The sequence below is a fragment of the Phascolarctos cinereus genome, unplaced genomic scaffold (genome assembly GCF_003287225.1).
Source record: "Phascolarctos cinereus isolate Bilbo 61053 unplaced genomic scaffold, phaCin_HiC Scaffold_726;HRSCAF=1367, whole genome shotgun sequence".
Lineage (NCBI taxonomy): Eukaryota > Metazoa > Chordata > Mammalia > Diprotodontia > Phascolarctidae > Phascolarctos > Phascolarctos cinereus.
Genome location: NW_027556098.1, coordinates 114,584,299 through 114,605,727, shown reverse-complemented (window position 1 = coordinate 114,605,727; position 21,429 = coordinate 114,584,299). Strand labels below are relative to the sequence as shown.

The window sequence follows — 21,429 nt, the reverse complement described above, 5'->3', positions numbered from 1 at the left end:
AAATACAGTGGTAAGTAGTCTGAGTTTATTTCCTTCCCACCTCCACTCTACTAGGGTTACCTCTAGGATCATGAATAAGTTTTAGCAGCATAGCCACCCTTCACTGGTCTTTAATCCTGGAAAAACCCTAGACCTTCCAGTGTGAGGGCATATTGAGGTGAGTAAGGAACCCCAGAGAGAAAGGGTGCAGATGCCATGTTGGACACAATTTCAAAGACTATACTGCCAGTTTGAGTGGGTTCATGACAATGTGTGGGCCACACAGGCATTTTGTAACCCAGATTCCTGATCCTGCTATCATTAGGGCTGTCTCCCTTCTTGGTGGATTTGGTATTTCCATTTCTATGGAAGTGCTATATTCTTTAAGGAGAATGCAAATTCTTTGAGGGCAAGGACTATATTCATTTTGCATTTGTGGCCCCAACTTCTATCACAATGCCTTAACTATAGCAAGAGATTAATAAATGTTGAACATAAGCAGGAATTGTCAAATTAACATTTGAATTTTCATCTTGTCCCATCAAAAATTTGTAAGCTTTTAAGAACACAGCATGATGTACTATCTTGCCTTGTATCATCCTTTTGCCCTATGCTATGCACATGATCAGAATTTGGACCATAATTATTGAGTAAGTGAATTATTTAGTGTCCATTCCCTTTGGATAGTTGGCTTAGTATATGACTTACACAAAAGTGTATAAATGACGGAGCTATGGGGATGTCTTCACCTGTTTCAAAGATTGCAATGCTACAATTTTTTTGCCCTTTATTTTTCAGCAAGGCAACGGGTTCTAAAGCGAGAGAACCATGAGTTACAATTGGCAGGAGGGGAAAAATTGAAACTCACTGTCAAACTGCCTACAGTAAAGGATGGGAATAAAATCAGTGAGAAACCAGTCACCACAAAAGTAAGTATGTCATGGTCTGGGAAGTGGTAGAAAGGCAGTAGGGTATACCCTAAAGAAGTATGCAGTGTAGTAGGGCTATGATGGAAGAAAATGTTTGAAAGGGATATAAAAGTATAAATGTGGCAATAAATGTGAGCTCTTGGATGTATTGAAAAGAGCAAGTGTTGACTTGAAAGGGAATAGAGAAAGCAATAGACTCTGGAGTCACATGGTGGAGAACCTTAAGAGCTAAGCCCAGGGCTTCACATTTAGCCTTTACATTGGTTTGTCCCTCCCCACTTCAGCCTCTTATAATCTGTATCATCCATCCAGATATAGGTCAAGTGCTGCCTTCTATATAAGGCCTTTCCTGACTACCTGAATTTTTAGTGCTCTTTATCTGGAACCATATGATCATAGATTTAGAACTGGGAGGGCTCTTAGAGAAAATCTAGTCCAGCCCCCCCCAGAGGAAATTGAGGTATAGAGGAGTTAAGTGACTTGCTCAGGGTCCCACAGCTTATTATTCAACATACTTTTTTTAGGTGCCTACCAAATGCCAGGCACTGTACTAAGCACAATGGATTCAAATAAGAAAAAGTTAATCCCTGCCTTCAGGGAGTTTATGATCCAAGGAGGGAAGATGCACAAAGGGAACCTGAGAAGTGGTGGTGGAGGGGAGGTACCAGGGGTAACCCAGTGTGAGGGCATTAGGTTTTGTGGAGTTCAAACCAAGCAGAACTACAGATGGAAAGTGGGGAGTTAGTTGGCAAGTCCAGATTCCAACCTTTATTACAGATAAAAGCAAGCTTTGGGAGTTTAGAGCTCTACCCTCCAGCTATCCAATCAGAGAGGAGAAGAGAAACATGAAATACTTGGGAGTCTACTGCCAAGACAATCCCTCACCAAAAGCTGAGATTACTTGAGAATAAATTCCTCAATGCTAAATAATACATTTAAAATTAAATTCACATGTAAAAACAGAGTGGAATGGAAAAGCATCTTGCTTCCTTTTACTCTTTTCTTCCTTGAGCTAAAAATAAAACAAAACAAAAACTGTTCCTCAACCCTTCCTTGTGTGGCACAAATGATTCACCTTCCCATCATTCTTTAACGATTCCTCAGTTAATCAAACTCTTAAATTGGGTACCCAAGACTGAACATAGTACCCCGAGTGTGGTGCGAGTAATGCATAGACTCAGCAGGATTATTATCTCCTTTGTGTCATGAATTTTTGTGGCTTAGGGAAGCTATAGGATTTGGTTTATTTATTCCAATTGTATATAACCAGGCTGGTTCTAATATATCTTCTTGGAGTAGAGGAATTCTTAATATTTGGGTTTTGTTTGGTTTTCAGGAATCCCAGACCAAAGATGGAGCCCAAGAACAAGGTAACATTTAATTCTGAATGAGTATGATATGCAGAAATTAATCATTTCCTTTCCCCATTAAGAAAGGTCAGCATCATCATACCTGATTTTCTATAGTCATCAGGGTGTGCTCAGCTTGGTCATGGTTAAAATACATGATCTGTGATGGAGCACGGTGGAAAGATGTAGAATGGCTAAGGCTAAGTAACTCATTTGGGTCTGTTGCAGTAAACTGATAGAGATTAAGGATGACTTGAAGGTTATGAACATGGAAGTATTAGAACAGGGGTAGTCCTCTTGACAAAAATAGAGAAGTTCAGATGATGGGTTGGTCGGCAGAAAAGATAATTAGTTCTGTCTGGGCATGTTGACTTTGAGATGCATTCAGGCCATCCAGTTCAAAATGCCCAATAGACAACTGTTGGTGTAAGCCTGGAAATCAAAGGAGAGACTAGGGCTGGACAAATAGACCAGGCAGTCATTTGCATAGACATTCTACATTCACATTCTATGTGAATTGGTTTCTTAATGTCAACTTCAATAATGGTCTTAATACTTGAGAGAAAGAACCCTTGGATAATGTGGCTCTTCTAACATATTCCCTTCCTTGTTTGGGTTGCTATAATGAGAATTCTTGTAACTGACGGGCAGATTGGCCTAAATAACCTCTACATTACATTCCAGCACAGATTCTATGATCATGGTTTTTAAAATTTTTTCTCCCTCCCCCGCCCCCCAAATAACTCTTACTCCTAACTTCTTGTTTTTCTATTAATTGTACTATTCTTTCAGTTAGTCAAGCTTAAAATCTCAATGCCAGGTTTTTTATTCCTTCCTTTTCCTCATTGTCCCATATCCCATCAATCACTAAGTCCTGTTGGTTCTTGCCTACTTTCCATCTTTTCCATGCCCACTGTTGACATTGTAAGTGAGGACCTTATTACTTCACACTTGGCTTGCTACAGAAGTCACCTGTCTAGTCTCTCTGCCTCCATTCTTTTCCTCTTCCAATCCATTTTACACATCAATGTCAATAAAATTCTTAAAGTATTGCTTGCATCATGTTGTTTCCTTTCCCACATACCTTCAGAGGTTCCCCACTGCTAACAAAATAAAAGTCAAACACATCAGTCTTTCTTGTCTCTCCACTCAGACTATAAATTCATTGAAGATAGGAATGACAGACATTCTGGTCCCACAACACCTTGCACAGTACCTTACAATCAATTAATCAATCAACCAATCAAACAGCATTTATTAAAGGCCAACTCTGGGCCAGGTACTGCACTAAGCTCTGGGGATAAAAAGACAAAAACACAACAGTCCTTGTCCTCAAGGAGCTTACACTATAACAGGATAACAAATGTACATATATGGAAGAATGAGTGAACAACAAAAAGATTTTATCATAAAGAACTATTGTTGTATAAATTGTTCTCTTGGTTCTGTTAACTTTGCTCTTCATTAGTTCATATTAAGTTTTCCAAGGTTTCTCTGAAACCACTTCCTTCAGCATTTGTTATAACACAATACTATTCTATTACATTTATATACCATAAATTGTTTATCCCAATTTATGTGCACTCCCTCAGATTTCAATTCTTTGCCACCTCAAAAAGAACTATAAATATTTTTGTGCCTTCTTAATTAATGGTTGTTTTGCTTAGGACTAATCCCTTCCCTAATATGCCTTCCCTCTAATCTCTTGTATCTATGATTTGTTCTCAGACCACCCATTCTTTAGGATTCTTATTTAATTTCCAATTAGTTTCTAATCTTTGTTTCAAAAAACGTTTTACTGAATGTAATTTTATTGCATTATGTTCAGAAAAAGATGTATTTAGTGTCTCTGCTTTTCTGCATTTGGTGGTGAGATTTTTATGCCCTAATACATGGCCAAATTTTGTGAAGGTACCATGCCCAGCTGAGAAATAGGTTTGAACCTTTCTATTCCTATTCAATATTTTCCAGAAATCTAGTAAATCTAACTTTTCTAAAATTCTATTCAGTTCCTTAACTTTTTTCTTGATTATTTTATGGTTTGATTTATCTAGGTCTGTGAGAGGGTTAATTGAAGTTCCTCACTATTATAGTTTTACTTTTTTCTTCTATGACTAATTTAACTTTTCCTTTAAGAATTAGATGATATGCACATGGTATGCATATGTTCAGTATGATAATAGTTTATTTTCTGTGGTGTCTTTTAGAAAAATGTATTTTCTTTTAATTTCTTTTAATTAGATCTATTTTTGCTTTTGTTTTGTCTGAGATTACAATTGCTATTCTTGCCTTTTTTACTTCAGCTGAGGCATAATAAATTTTTACCTTATCTTAACCCCATTTGTATCTTTCTGTTTCAAGTTTGTTTCTTGTGAATAACAAATACTATATTTGTTTTTGGATTTTGGTTCCTAATCAATTTTATCATCTTTTATCATTTTATGGGTTAGTTCATCTCCTTCACATTCACAGTTATGATTAATGACTGTGCGTTTCTCTCCATGCTATTCTCTTATTTTTGTATTTTCTTTTTTACCCTGGCCTCCTCAAGAGTCTGTTTTGCTTTTGGCCACTGCCTCCCTTAGTCTACCTTTCCCTCTTATCCTCTCCCCCCTACTTTTCTCTTATCATCTTTCTTCCTATTTCCATGTTGGGTAAGATGTATTTCTGTATTCAGTTGGGTATGTATGTGTACAGTTCCCTTCTTTAACCAATTCAGATAAGAGTGAGGTTCAAGTATCATCTGCTCCCTCCTTCCCACTACTCCCTGCTTTCACTCAGCCATCACATTAATGATAAAAGGCACCTCTTTCTGGTAGGGATAGAAATTTTGCTTCACTATCCTAATGTACTTCTCACAATTGTCTTTGTAAGAAGGATCATCATATAGACTGAATATTGGACCCAAAAGAGGGTCTGTAACATTAAACAAAGAAAAATATCCAGGAGAAATTAATTCTGTCTGTCCTAAGTCATAATCTTCAAAATCAATATAGGCAAGGAGCTAGTTAATCTGATATTCATAGGTCCACAAGCCAGAATGAGAGGACAACTATCAACTTCTTTATCCTAAGCGCTGATTAACTCTTCAGTGGCTGAACTGCTACTCTAAGACAAAGAAAAACCACTTTCTTTTCACATTTCTTAATGTGCTTGAAATGGCTTCAACAGAAGCCAAGGTTAAGTATGAAAGGGTGAAGGATAGTATCTCCAGTTTCTCCTGAAGTTTGTAGCGAAGATCTCCACATAGTCTAGCATGATAGAGAAAAAAAAATTGTTGTATCATATGAGATACATTAACTGTTGGATAAAGAAAGATATTCTTTGATCACACCTTCATATTCTGCACAGTGTTCAAGTAGCTCACTGCTTCAATTGTTGGAGTGCTGTTGATGTGGAAAAAGCAGAAGTCATGGACTGGCTGACCCAGGGTGATGATAAAACTAAATAACTGTCCTCAGCCATAAGGAGAGATCAACAGACACTACCCAGTGAAGGTCAAAGATTTTGTATTTCTAGCAGCACCATGATGTAGGCCTTGCCCTTCAGTGTAAACTACATCTTCCTTTTCCCCTTCTTCCCATTCTCTTTCTTTTCTTCCTTCTTCCAACTAGCAGCATCAGAAGACCAGGACACAAAGCTCCCACTGGAGAGAAGATCAGCCCAGACCAAGGGTATCTCCAAAGGCCCTGAAACTATTTCCTCACTGGTTGTATTTAAAAATATCCAAAACACGATCACAGAAGATCTATTGACTTTGTTGGTGGAGAATGTGAGTGGCTTCTCAGAAACAAGAGGGGACTTTACAGTAGAGATCATACCAGAAGCTGAGGTTGCTGTGGTTACCTTTCTGAAAACCATTGGTAAGAATGGGTTGAAAATCTGAAAGTTTTAATTTGTTACCTTGAGATTCTAATTAGCAAAGGAAAAGTCCATCCCTGAAATTTGCTTTTTAGGAATTTTGGCAAACAATAAATATTCATAAAGTATCTACCATGCTCCAGACACTGTTTTAAGTTCTGTAAATATAAAGAAAACTAAAAGACAGTCCCTGCCCTCAAGAAGCTCATAATCTAATGGGGGAGACAGAAAGCAAATGAATATGTACAAATAAACTATATACAGGTTAATAGGAAATAATGAAAAGATAGAAGGCACTAAAATTAAAAGGAATTAGGAAAGGCTTTCTATAGTAGATGAGGTCTTTCCTTGGGCTGAAAAGAAACCAGGGAAGGCAGTAAGCAAACAGGGGGAGGCATAGCATTCCAGACATAGGGGGCAACCAGAGAAAATACCCAAAGCTAATAGATGGAGTGGGTTGTTTGTGGAATAATCAGAATGCCAGTGTCGCTGGATCAAAGAATATGTGGCAATGGATTAAGTGTAAGAAGACTGGAATGGTAGGAGAGGGCTATGAAGGTTCCTAATGCCAAACAGAGGATTTCGTATTTGATCCTAGGGGTGAGAGGAAGCCACTGGAGTTTGAGTAGGAAGGTAACATGATTGGATTTTCACTTTAGGAAAATCGCTTTGGTGGCTGAATGGAGATGGACTTCAGTGGGAAGAGATCACCGTCAGGCTATTGCAGCAGACAGATTCACCAGCAGACTATTGCAATAGTCCAGGCATCAGGGGATATGGACCTGGACCAGAGTGGTAGCAGTGTCAGAGGAAAGAAATCTATTTGAGAGATATTGCAGAAGTGAAATCAATAGGTCTTGTCAATAGATTGGATATGGACATGAGAAATAGTGAGGAGCTGAGAATTACTCTGAGTTGTAAGCCTGAAGGATTGTGAAGATAGTGTTATCCTCTATAGTAATAAGGAAGTGGTAGTTGGAGGAGGTTAGGGGAAAAGAAAATAGGTTGAGTTTTAAACATATTGAATTTGAGATATCTACTGCATATCCAGTTTGGGATATTTGAAAGGCAGTTGGAAATGTGAGATTGGAGATCAGCAGAGAGGTTAGCATAAGAGATGTGGATTTGAGAATCATTAGCATTGAGATGGTAATTAAATTCAGGGGAGCAGATAAGGTGACCAAGTGAAGTAGCATGGAGGCAGAAGAGAAAAGAGCCCAAAACAGAACCCTATGGGACACCTTCAGTTAGAGAACATGACCTGGATGAGGATCCAACAAAGGAGACTGAGAAGTCTGATAGGTAGGAGGAGAACTAGGACCTATCCTAAAAACCTAGATAAAAAAGAGTTTTGAGGAGAAGATGGTGATTAGCAGTGTCAAAGATTGTAAAGTAGTCAAGGAGAGTGAGACGAGAGAAAAGGCCTTTGGATTTGGCAACTAAGAGATCATTGGCAACTTTAGAGTGAGCAATTTCAGTGAATGATAAGGTTGGAAGTGAGACTGTAAGGGGTTAAAAAGAGAGTGAGAGGAGAGAAAGTGGAGGAACCTGTTGTACAGGATCATTTCAAATAATTTAGCTACAAGAGGCAGAAGACAACACTCCAAGAACTATGAAGAAACAAGATGTATACAAGATAAGCTGGAGGTACTCTCAGGAAGGCACTAAGGATTAAAGAGGATTAGGAAAGGTTTCTTGGAGAAGGTAATACCTTCTCTTAGGCTTGAAGAAAGCTAGGGAAGCCACTAGGTGGAAATGAGGAGAGGGAGAATCCCAAGCATGGTGAATAGCCAGAGAAAATACTCTGAGTATAAGTGCCTCAGGGACCATTTCCTCTATAAATTATTTTATGATTCAGCCAGCTAAGGCTGAATCCTTCTCCTTGTATTTGTCTATTTCTCATATCACTTATTCCGCTCTCTACTGGGTAGTTCTTTGTGTAGGGCTTTTTTCCCCCCAACTTTCTTGAGAACAGGGTCTATGAATCCTTCCAGTTTCTACCACAGAACCTAGAACATAGTGGACATTTTAATCAATATTTGTTGAATTTTGAACTATCAAATGTTGGGCAAGAAGTCAACAGATGCTCTCTGATGTCAGGAACCACCCCTGCTCCTCAAAAAGAAGAAAGCATCCAAGTGTTACATGGACACAGAGAAGCACATTAATTTCAAAATCACAATTATTTCCTAAAGATTTTTAGGTGTGTGAATTTTCATTTAGAAATTTAGCTTTTACTACTGTTTTAACTCTGATATGTTTTTCTTCCACAACTTAAAGCTAAGGATGCAATCACAGTTTGTTTTTTTAATTTTTCTTTGCAGATGCAGAGACATTTATTGCTATTTGTGCTGAGAATCACAAAATAGAAGAACTTAAGATTTGTGCATCACCTCTAGAAGTGACAAGGACTATTCTGGTGGAAGACCTACCCCCAGGTGTTAATGAATATTACATAACTCTTTTCTTTGAAAGCCAAAAAAATGGAGGGGGACCAGTAACCAGAGTCCAATATTTTCCAGAGGAGAATTCAGCCCTGATTCAGTTTGATACATATGAAGGTAATTATATTTATTGCTCACTTTATCTTGTTTGTCTTAAAGTGGTTGTTTTTCTATCATGGGCTCCTTGAAGTTTACAGGATTTAGATTCAGAAGTGGACTAGTCTTCAGTCACCATCTAGTTTAACAGCTTCATTTTGCAGATATGGAAACTGGCCCAGGGAGAATAAGTGACTTACCCAACGAGGTCTTATAGGTATTAAGTGTCAGAGGAACAATTTGAACCCAGACCCTTAAACAGGGGTAAAGTCAGTGATCTTTACGCTTGAATATAATAATAGCTGACATTGGTATTGCTCCTACAGTCATTATGCATTTGTTCCTCAAAATAATCCTGTGAGGTGACTATGTGAGTTTTGGTTTTGTTTTGGGGTTTTTTTTTTGGTGTATTCCTGTGATGTTACTAAATTAGAGAGCATCTACCTGATGCCTAACACATGAGTAGTGCCTTAACAAGACTTAAAGTGCTGGAACTACTCAGTGATTGCTTATTTTCAATTTCTCTGGCAAGTGTGTAGTAGATATCTATCTATTAGATTTTGCAGATTTATGTAGAAAGTTGGCTTTTGCTCTCAGAATATATCAATACTACTTCACCTGAGAGGAAAGAGAGGGCCAATGATGATACATCCCCTGCACACTCACAATGCAAGCCTGTATTGATGGTTAGTGTCCAACAAGAGTACTTCTAAAACTGTATTAAATTTCTCTGATAAGGGTTTGATATCTAAGATATATAAGTAATTAATCAATATATAAATACACATATACATGTGTGTATATATGTATATACATGCATATAAATGCATATACATATAAAACTAATAACTGAAGTAGAGTCAAGATGGTGCAATAAGAGGAAGCATTAAGATCTAGCACTCCTTGACAAATATCTAGAGAATGCATCAGACTGAATTCTGATCAGGAAAAAAAAAACAAGAAAAGGTCACACAGTGAATCATTTTTCCAGCCCAGGGAGGCTGAAGGGACATAGAGAGGTCTGCAGACACTGGGGAGGGGTTTCTAACCAGGAGTATGTGAGTGATACAGCAGTGGGGAGCATTCCAGTGCCCAGAGATGGAGAGAGGACCAAGACAGAGTGCCAGAAAGATATGCCAGGGGATCCCTGAGAACGCACCAATGCAGGAAAGGGTGCCATCTGGTAGCCCTGGCACAGACCACCCAGTGTCTGGTCACAGATCCAGGGCAGAAAGGAGCAGTTGTGAGCAATGATGCTAGTTGCAACTGTGAACAGAACATAGTCCAGGAAGCAAACAGTAACTGTGTGGCTCTGATACCAGGAGCAGAGAGCAAAATCCTAGACCAAAGGAGAAGTGGCAGATCAGTTTCTCTGAGCCTGTAGAGCCTCCCAACTGGCCAATAGTAGCTGAGTCCAGCAGTAATCCGCTGAAACTCCCAACCAGAAACAAGCCAATAGACCCAAACCAGGGTAAGGAACATTCAGGACTGACACCAAGAACAGGCAGGGAGCAGACCTCGCTCCAATGCCACCCCAGATCACACCTTTTTGGGAGCACTGAAAGCTTGCAGGTCCCCAGCCAGAGCTGTGAAAGCAGCAGAAGGATATGGGGACAGAAGTTCAGGACAGCTACCTCTTCCAGAAGTACACAAAGCCAAGCACTAAAATAAAGTCCAAAGTCAAGAAGTAATGCTAGAAGAATGTGCAAAGAAAGAAATTGACTATAAAGAGCTATTATGGCTATAGGGAAGCTCAGGACACAAACACAGAAGAAAAGAATTGCTTGAAAATATCTACAAGCAAAGTTTTTAAGGAAAAAAATGCAGTGAGACTCAAATCTAACAAGAATTCCTGAAAGAGCTAAATTTAGAGTTTCAAAAGGGTCTAAAAATGACTTATAAAACTAAAGAAGAACAATAAAAGAAAGGACGGGAAAAGAGGCAAGAGCTAGTGAAGAAAGATATGAACAGAGTATTAACATCTTGGAAAAAGAAGTACTAAACATTGCTAAAGAAAATAATTTCCTGAAAATTAGAATTGGCCAAATAGAAACTAATGACTCCATGAGGTATTAAAAATAATAAAATCAAGAAAAAAGTCTGAAAAAAGAAGGTAATGTGAAATATCTCTTAGGAAAAACAACTGACTTGGGAAAGATTGGAGATAATTTAAAAACCAGTAGACTACCTGAAAGCCATGAGCGATAAGATTTTTAAAAAAAAAAACAGCTTAGACATCGTATTTCAAGGAATCATAAAAGAAAATTGCCTAGATGTCTTCAAATGAGAGGACAAAGTAGAAATAGGAAGAATCTCCTGGTCACTTCTTGAAGCAAATTCCAAAATGAAAACTCCCAGGAATATTATAGTCAAAATTCAGAGCTCCCAAGTCAAAAAAAAAATGACATAAGCAGCCAGAAAGAAAGAATTCATATATTGAAGAATCATAGTCAGGATCACACAAGATTTAGCAGACACCATAATAAAAGAGTGGAGAGTTAAGAAGATGACATTCCAGAAAGCAGAGGATCTAGGCTTACAACCAAGAATAATCTACCCAGTAAAACTAAGTATAATCTTACTGGAGGACAAATGTATTTATTTTTAATGAAATAAATTACTTCCAAGCATTCCTGATGAAAAGATCAGAACAGAGTAGAAATTTTGACATACAAACACAGGAGTCAAGAGAAATATAGAAAGATAAACATCATTGAAAAATGACTAAACAATGTCAAACTATTTACATTCTTATATGGGAAGATGATATATACAGTCCCTCAGAATTTTGTCATTACCAGGAGTCACAGAGAGAGTCTAATTAGAAAGAATGCCTGGATATGATTTTGCTGATGATGATCCATCTGAAACCAAGAGCAAACATTATTTATAATGAGGATAAGCTAGAAGTTTTCCCAATAAGATCAGGAGTGATATAAGAATATGCATTATCACCATTAATATGTAATACTGTACTAGAAATGCTAGTTATAAGCAATAAAACAAGAAAAGAAAATTCAAAGACTAAGCACAATTAATGAAGAAACAAAAGTATCACTTCTTGTAAATGATATGGTGGTTTTCTTCAAGAATTCTGGGTAGCCAACCTTAAAAAATGAATCAAAACAATTGACAACTTCAGCAAAGCAGCAGCATATAAAATAAACCCATACATATTACCCACATTTCTGTAAGTTCTCAACAAAATTGTTCAGGAAAAGCTAGAAAAAGAAATTTCATTTAAAATAAATATGGACAGCATAAAATACTTGGGAGTCTTCCTGACAAGACACACTGAGGAACTATATGAACAAAATTTCAAAGTACTCTTCACACAAATAAAGACAAAACTAAATAATGGGAAAAATTTTAATTGCTTGCGAGTGAATGGCAATACTCCCTAAACTAATTTGCATGTTCAGTGACATATCACTCAAACTAAAAAATTACTTTACAGAGCTAGTAAAAAAAATAATCACAAAAAGCCATCTGAAAGAACAAAGGTAAAGAATATCAAAGGAAGCAATGAAAAAATAATAGGAAGGAAGGGGAGCTAGCAGTACTAGATCTCAAACTTTTCTGCAAAGATAGACTCATCAAGATAATTTGCTAATGGGGGCAGCTAGGTGGCACAGTGGATAGAGCACCGGCCCTGAAGTCAGGAGGACCTGAGTTCAAATCCAGCCTCAGACCAAACACTTGACACTTACTAGCTGTGTGACCCTGGGCAAGTCACTTAACCCCAATTGCCAAAAAGAAGAAGAAAGAAGAAGAAGAAGAAAGAAGAAGAAGAAGAAGAAGAAGAAAGAAGAAGAAGAAGAAGAAGAAGAAGAAGAAGAAGAAGAAGAAGATAGTTTGCTACTGGGTAAGAAATAAGAAGCTGATAAGTGGAATAGATTAGGTAAATAATATACAGAAGCTAATGAGTACCATAACCTTGAGTTTGATAAACCCAAAGACTCTAGCTATTGGGCATTAACTCACTATTCAACAAAAACTGTTGGGAAAGGTAGAAAATAGTCTGGCAGAAACTAGGTATAGAGCAAAATGTCACACTGTGTATGAAAATAAGCTCCAACTGGGTATATGATTTACACATAAAGGGTGACATAATGAACAAATTAATGGAACACAGAAGAAATTACCTGTCAGATCTATGAACAGGAGAAGAGTTCATGACCAAATAAGAAATAGGCAAGTTTATAGCAGATAAAATGGACAGTTTTGATTGCATGAAATTAAAAAAGGTTTTGCACAAACAAAACTGATGTAACTAAAATCAGAAGAAAAGCAGAAAACTGGAGGAAAATATCTTTGCATCAAGTTTCTCTAATAAAGGTATCATTTTTAAGATATAGAGGGAAGAGAGTCAAATTTACAAGAAAAAGAGTCATTCCCCAACTGATAAATGGTAGGAAGATATGAATAGGAAATTTTTCAGAGGAAGGAATCCAGTCTCTCAATAGGCATATGAAAAATGTCTAAGTCACTAATAATTGGAGAAATACAAATTAAAATAACTTTAAGGTACCATTTCACACTCAGCAGAATGGCTAAGATAACAAAGAAGAAAAATGACAAATGTTTGAGGAACTGTGAGAAAACAGGTATACTCAAGCCCTGTCAATGGAGCTCTGAACTAGTTTGCTATCTCTGGAAAGTAATTTTGAACTATGGCCCCCAAAGCTGGTAAACTATGCATACTCTTTGACCCAACAATATCCCTATTAGTTCTATATCACAAAGAGGTCAAAGGAAGAGGAAGAGGGTCCATATGTACAAAATATTTATAGCAGCTCTTTTTGTGTTGATGAAGAACTGGAAACTGAGGGGATGCCCACCAATTGGGGAATGGCTGAACAAGTTATGATATGTAAATATGATAGGATACTATTATTCTCTAAGAAATGATAAAGGGGAGGAAGATACATAAACTGATGCAAAGTGAAGTGTGCAGAACCAGGAGAAAAAAATCATACAAAAACAGCAATATTGTGGAGACAACTTTAAAAGAATTAGTAACTCTGATCAATGCAATGACCAACCACAATTCTAAAGGATTCACTATAAAATATGCTATCCACTTCCAGCTATGGAGATGTCAGACTCAGTGTGCAAATTAAAACATTTTTTTCTCTTTCTTCTTTATTTTTTGATGTGGCTAATGTGGGAATTTATTTTGCATGATTTGTAATGGGTTTTGTTTTTCTTACCTTCTCAATAGATGAGGGAGGCAGAGAAGGAAGTTAGTGAATTTGGAACTAAAGATGAAATCGAATTTTTTAAAAAGGCTAATAATGATTCCTCAAGAGATGAGTGGTCAAAGGATATGATTTTAAAAGCCTCAAATGAATAACTGCAAAGTATTTGTAACCACATGAAAGAAGACCTCAAATTACTAGTAATGAGAGAAATAAAAACAATCTTGATGTTTCATCTCACACAGTAAAAATTGACAGAGGACAAAAATGGCAATTAATTAATTAATAGTTAATGTTGGAGGAGTTGTGGGATGATAGGCATACTAATTCATTGTTAATGAAATTGTGAAATGGTACAACCATTTGGGAAAGCAATTTGGAATTATACAAGTAAAGTGACTAAAATGTCAAGCCCCCATATACAGCAAAATATTTATGGTAGTACTTTTTTTCTGATAACAAAGAAATAGAAACAAAACAGAAGCCCATAGCTTGGGAAATGTTTAAACAAATTGTGGTGTATCGATGTAATTAGATAGAATTATGCTTTAAGAAATAATGATTGTGGGACAGCTAGGTGGCACAGTGGATAAAGCACTGGCCCCTGGAGTCAGGAGAACCTGAGTTCAAATCTTGCCTCAGACACTTACTAGCCATGTGACCCTGAGCAAGTCACCTAACCCTGATTGCCTCCACAAAGAAAGAAATGATAAGTATGATGAATATGGAGAAGCATAGGAAGATCTTGCATAAAATGTTGCAGAGTGAAGTAAGCAGCACCAAGAAAATAATATACACAATGACTGTTGCTACTCTTGTTCAGTCATTTCAGTTGTGTCTTTGAACTTAGGTCTTCTTGGCTCCAGGCCCAGTGCTCTGTGCACCATAGCTCCACCTAGCTGTCCTCCCCTCCCACATACCCCCCACCCCCCACCAAACACAATGACTACAGCATTGCAAATGGAAACATAGCACACACAAAAATATCAAAAGTGAATGTAACAAAATCAGAAAGATTTAGCATTACTGAAATGAAAAAATATGAGATGATACCTCTTCCCCACCCCTTTATGGAGGCAGAAGGGCCGCAGATATTGCATATTGAACATGTATTTAGATTTTTTTAGTGTATTTTTTCGGGCTTTTCTCTTTATTTTCTTTGAAAAAGAAAATTTTTGTTCTATAAGATGGCTCTCTGAAAAGGAGTGGGGGAAACTGGGGAAAACTATGGTGATATAAAAAAAACAAAGGACATTAATAAAAAATTTTAATACCTTCACATTTACATAACACTTCAAAATTTTCAGAGTTCCTCATAAAAATTTGGCAAAGCAGGTGATAGAAGTATTAAGAGCTCCATTTTACACATGAGGAGCCTTCTCAAGTCAGAGAGGCTAAGTGATTTGCCATAGGCCACACAGCTAGTTAGTGCCAGAACTAGGATTTACACCCAGGTCTCCTGACTTCGTGACTTGTATCCTTTCTCTGCAATACCTTATGCTATCTACCAATATATTCTTGCAAACTTTAGGCTAAGTATCCCTTGCTAAGCACTTAGCTTGTACTTAAGAAACAAATATTTCTTAAATTAGACATTTCAGTGTTATTATCAGTTAGTTTCCAGTGCCATTCTAATAAACTGGCTGTAGCTTGGTAAGTGAACATATTTGGAAGGAAAATAATAAGTTGCAGTGGCATAAAAAGTGTAAATTAACTTTGTTTAGAGTAGAAATGAAGGTAAGGGCTTCTTTCTATAAAAAAAGACAACTTTTTAATTAAAACATCTTAATGCAACCAGTGTTTTTTTAAGAGAATGAACCTTTTAATTTAAAGATTTTTCTTTAATTTTAATTTTATTATTATTTTTTCTTTTTTAGTGCTTGACACCATATTGACAAAGAAGCTTCTCTTCAACAACAGTCCCATTTCAATGTTTCCATACTACCCTACTTTGGGTACTGCTTTATATGGAAAGACAAAGCCACCAGTGAAGCTTCCAGAGCCCTTAACGGTGCCAATGGAGCCTCATCTGTTGAAGTTCTTACAGAAGGATGATAAAAGAATTGGAGAGATAACTAACAGCATGGAGAGGGCTCACTGTGAGCTAACATGGCCCCAACCTAATTGTAAAGAGCCAGAAATTATACCCAGTGCAAAAATTACACTCAGTCCTTCAGCCACTTTAGTCAGCCAAAGAACAAAGAGCAGCATAATCAAGACATGGAGTAAAGATGTTTCTAAGAGATTCTCTTGTCTTATGTCTGAATACCAGGTCACTAAGTATGCAGTAGACCCAGTGGTGTGGGAAGCCATCAAAGACAGCATAGAAAACAAGAGCATTTTGACTGAGTTTGATAAGCCTCAGAAGACAGTGGTCATAGCAGGGAGACTGGAGAATGTGCAAAGAACTGAACCACAAATAAGGAGTCTGATAGAAAAGGCCACCCAAAAAATAGAAAGGGAAAAACAAAGTATAAGAGAGAACTTGACTGTGTGTCCTGGACGGTTTTCCATTTTACAGAACAACAAGTTAGAAGAGACTCTCCACAACGAATACCCAGAGCTGGGAGTCACTTACGATGTCCTCACAAAGAGCATTTGCTTGACTGGATTAGCTACAGATGTGTTCAAAGCAAAGAGTGAAATTCTAGAGAAGCTACAGAGCTTGGCCAAGAAATTTCTCCATTTTCCTCCACAAATCATTCAGTTTTTGCAGCAAGTAAACTGTGAGACATTCTCTGAATCTCTTTTTGGAGCTGAGAATATTCCTGTTGTTTATGAGGTGGAGGGTGAAGCTGTTGTGCTGGTTGGCTCCTCTCCCCAAGTTCTTTCAGAAGCTGAAAAATGTATGAAGAAAGCCTTGACCTGCAAGTGCATCAGTGAGGTAGACAGTTGGATTCTTAATGATTGTCAGTGGAAAACACTCACTGGCAATTTAAATAAGAAATACAATGGCTCCTCAAAGACTGTCATAATAGAACAGCAAACTTCAGGCACTGGAGTTAAGATAATAATTGCTGGCTGTGTTAGTCCAGTGTGTGAAAGCCACCAAGAACTTTGTGAATTTATAGAAAAAAATACAAAAATAGAGGAATTGGTCTCTGTGAAATCTCTAGAAGTTATCCAGTATATGGAGGAAAATAAGCAAATCTGGAAAAAACTAAGGGAAAAAAATGTAAAGGTCAATTTCAAAACCCTGGCCAACCAAAGGGGCATTTCACTGAGTGGTCCAAAAGAAGAAGTAATGAGAGGAGTGGCCATGGTCAAACAAACACTAGACTCAATACATATTAGAAATTTTAGCATTGATAAACCAGGAGCCAAATCCTTATTCAAAGATAGAGAAGAGGTTTATAAAATGGAAGCAAAAAGGAAGTATAGTTGTTCAATTTGGCTACAAGAAGATGGAGACAAGAGCAGTGGGGGCAGTATTGATGGGCAGAAGGTCCACTGCAAGATAACCTTAGAATCTGGCATCTTATTAACTGTTCAAGAAGGTGACTTAACCCAGTTCTCAGTAGATGTGGTGGTGAATGCAGCAAATGAGGACCTAAAGCTCTTTGGAGGCCTGGCAGCTGAACTCTCTAAAGCAGCAGGCCCAAAGCTACAGTGGGACTGTGACCAGATAATCCAGGAAAAGGGTAAGATCCTTCCTGGCCGTGCTGTTGTCTCAGCTGCTGGACAGCTCCCATGTCAGCAAGTGATTCATGCTGTTAGCCCCAGGTGGAAACAAGGACATGCTGACAGATGTGTGCAGTTATTAAAAATTGCTATCACAGAAATTTTTTATCTGACTGGATTTTATGGGCACACTTCAATAGCCATCCCAGCTCTTGGCTCTGGGATCTTTGGCTTTCCTTTAAAAGAGTGTGCAGAAACCATCATCCAGTCCATCAAGGAAAACTTCCAGGACTCCCCAAATACACATAGCTTGAAACAGATTCATCTTGTTGATTCATCTGAGGAGACAGTTAAAGCTCTTTCCAAAGCTGTGAAAAACATCTTTAAAGATCTTTTTCCTAATAACAATTTAATGCCCTGTTCACAATTAGAAGGCCAGGAAACCAATCTGAGAAAAAAAGCTGAATATGGAAACGTGCTGGCTTCCATCCAAACTAGAGAAGGCCTGAGTATCTTGTTGATGAAGGGAGATATTCAGGATGCTGAGGTGGGTATCACCATTTACCCAACAGCCCACAAGGTGATTTTGAAATTGAAGTAGCCTAATTCTGATGTAACTAGGATCATATACACCTCCAGCAAGTTATTCTGGTGAGGCTAATGCAGATTTAGCCTGAGGTTGAAATTTTACTCTCCTGAGTGTGTGGAAGCTAAGTATATCTCAATCTGTAAGCATTTATTAAAGACTAACTATGTAACAAGCACTTTGCAAAGTACTGGTGACACAAAGAAAGATTTTTGTCTCTGATCTCAAGGAGGATACTCGTTAATAGGAGAGCCAGCTAGGTACATAGAATAGACATACAGAATATATGAAGGTTATCTGAAAAGGGAAGGCATTAGCAGTTAGTATGGAGGCAGAGTGGAGGGGGGGACAAAAAAGGCCTTTTGCCCAAGGTAGGATTCAATCTCAGTCTTGAACGAAGCTAAGGAAACTAAGAGGACAAGGTGAAGGGGGTAGAGCATTCCAAGCATGCAGGACAGCCTTTGCAAAGGCACAAAAAGTGGAGATAGTGTTACGTCTGAGGAACTACAAATAAGCCAGTGTATATGAAGCAAAGAGTGCATGATTTTGGGTGAGGTATAAGAAGATTGGAAAGATAGAGAGGGGCCAGGTTATGAAGAGTTTTAGATGCTAAATAAAGAAGTTTATATTGATCCTGAAGGTAATAGGATAAAGGACCAGTGTGACTCCTTGAGCATGGGGGTGACATGGTCAGACCTATGCTTTAAAAAAGTTACCTTGACAGCTGAATGGAAGGTATATTGTAGAAGGGGGAGATCAAGGCAGGGAGACCAGAGAGAAGAGTATTACGGTATTCCAGGCTAGAGGTAATGAGGGCCTGAACTAATGTTATGGCTGTGTAAGTGGAGAGAGGGACTGTATATGAGAGACGGTGTGAAAGAATAAACAATGTTGGAAATGGATTGGATATGAGGAGTAAGTGAGTATGAGGAGTTAAGGATGATAACAAGGTTGCAGGCCTGGATGACTAGGATGATAGTGGTGCCTTCAACAATTTGAGGACCGTTTAGAAGGGATGAGATTTTGGGAGGAAAGTAATGAATTCTATTTTGGACATTTGAGTTTGAGATGCCTGTCCAAGAAGCAGTTGGAAAAGTGTGACTAGCTCAGCAGGAGTGGCAATCATCTACATAGAAATGACAACTGAACCCTGAGCAAATGCCTTGCTCTCATCGAATCACAGAAGAATTGCAGATGCCTTTGAATTTTCTCCTGGGACCAAAATGATTATCCCTTAGATCCCTAATAAACAATATTTCTCTCTAGCTGCTAGGCAGAAAGGTTTTAGAATGAGAGGGAATATAGACATCACCAGTCCCACAAGAAAAACTAAGAAGGGAATGTATTTGAAGGCACAGATCAAGAACACAACCTGTTCTGAAAGGAAGGAGGCAAGAAATTCAAGTAAATTAACCTTTCTGGACTCTATTTTCTTTACCAGTAAAATGGAGTTAATAATAGTTGAGATCCACTTTAAATGACTATTATGAGGGAAGTTCTTTGTAAACTAATGATAATAATACATTATTAATTCACTGAGTCATTTTGCCAAGGGAGACTTGATCAGTTATGTTTTGGAGGTGAATTTACTCAGATCCAGATAGAACCACTTAACCTATAGTGAGAAATATGAATAATGATAAAGATACTTACATTTATATGGCTTTATGGTTTACCAAGTTCTTTTTACATTTGTTGTCTCATTTGAACTCATAATCACCTTGTGAAATAGCTCCTCCTCATCCTTTTCTTCTTCTTCTTCTTCCTCTTCTTCCTCTTCCTCCTTTTTTTTCTTCCTCCTCTTCTTCTTCTACTCCTCTGGCTCCTCCTCCTTCTTCATGATATACTTCATTATACATCATTTGAAGACAGAGCTGGTTGCTTTGATCAAAGTCCTTAAGGCTTTCAAATTTGTTTCTATTTATAACATTGGCACTGTGTAACATGGGGGTCACTGTACTCCTCATCATACCCTTGACCTTGCCATCACCCATATATATATATACCACCTGTACAATCAATAATTCCAAAATCTCCTTAACCCACCATAATCTATTGGCTTTTCATTTCTTCCTCTGCCTTCCCCTACAAAATCCTATTCTTGGGGGCAGCTAGGCAGTGCAGTGGATAGAGCACTGGGCAAGTTGCTTAACTCCATTGCCTAGCAAAACAAAAAAACCTCTTCTTCATCCACACTGTGACCTCCAATCCTCATCTCTTCAGTCCTCTCCCAGGCCATCTCTCCTGAATTAGACACTCTCTCCTCTTTTCCCCATCTTGAACCCTTGGTGAACCAATTCAGCTCTATACTCTCTTGAATCCCTAGTCCCTTTGTCATTTTGCTGATTATGTCCTGCCAAGCCTAAGTCTTACATCCATCCCACAATTTGCTGCCTTTTCTCCTATTCGCATGCTGCTGAGCAAAGACGGAAAAAATCATGCAACCATTCTGACTGGATCCACTACAAATTTATATTGCATAACATCAATGGGGACCTCCTTACCACTAAGCAATCATTCTATTCCTGCCTTATTAACTGACAATCTCACTCTCCATATCAGCTCTTCCAAAAATTTTCATCTCTCCTCAAACCTTCTATGGCTCTCATTCTCCCAATTCTCTCAGCTGAGAACCTTGCCTCATACTTTTTAGACAGTATTGAAGCCATTCACTATGAGCTCCTTCTACTCATCCTCATCTCTTATGATTCAGACTCCTGCCACCATCTCCTCTTTCACTGTGTCTTGTATGACAACAAAGCCTTATTCTTCACCAAAGCTAACCCCTCTACCTGTTCAATCCCATTCCATCCCATCTCCTCCAACAGATCACCCTTTTGGTCATCCACACTCTATCATTTGTTTTCTGTCTTTCCCTGTCTACTAGCTCATTCTCTACTGCCTATAAAATGCTCATGTCTTCTCCATCCTGGAAAAAAAAACCCTCCCTTGATCTTTCCATTCCTACTATTGTCTTATGTCTCTTTTATCCTTTGCAGCTAAACTCCTTGAAAAAGCCAACTACAATGGATACCTCCACTGTCTCTCCTCTTACTCTCTTAAACCTTTACAATCTGGATTCTAACCCTACCATTCCACCAAAACTCCTCTCTTCAAAGTTACCAATGATCTCTTAGTTGTCAAATCCAGTGGCCTTTTCTCAGTCCTCATTCTCTTTGATCTCTCTGCAGCCTTTGACATTCTTCATCACCTGCTCTTCCTTCACATTCTCTTCTGTCTACTTTCCAGGACATAACTCTTTTCTAGTTCTCCTCCAACCTATCTAATTGTTTCTTCTCACTCTCCTTTGCTGGATCCTTATCAAGATTGTGCCCTCTAACTGTAGGTATCCCACAAGGTTCT

The 21,429-nt window shown here is 38.0% G+C and overlaps 1 protein-coding gene across 1 annotated transcript in view; it reads left to right on the top strand.

Moving 5' to 3' along the window:
• Window positions 1-21,429, top strand: part of LOC110208108 (protein mono-ADP-ribosyltransferase PARP14-like) — a 55,318-nt gene that overhangs the window by 8,380 nt on the left and 25,509 nt on the right. The window contains 5 exon segments of the mRNA XM_020985939.2: window positions 778-908; window positions 2,245-2,278; window positions 5,872-6,120; window positions 8,443-8,679; window positions 15,737-18,027. Of these exon segments, the coding sequence (XP_020841598.1) occupies window positions 778-908; window positions 2,245-2,278; window positions 5,872-6,120; window positions 8,443-8,679; window positions 15,737-18,027 (2,942 nt within the window).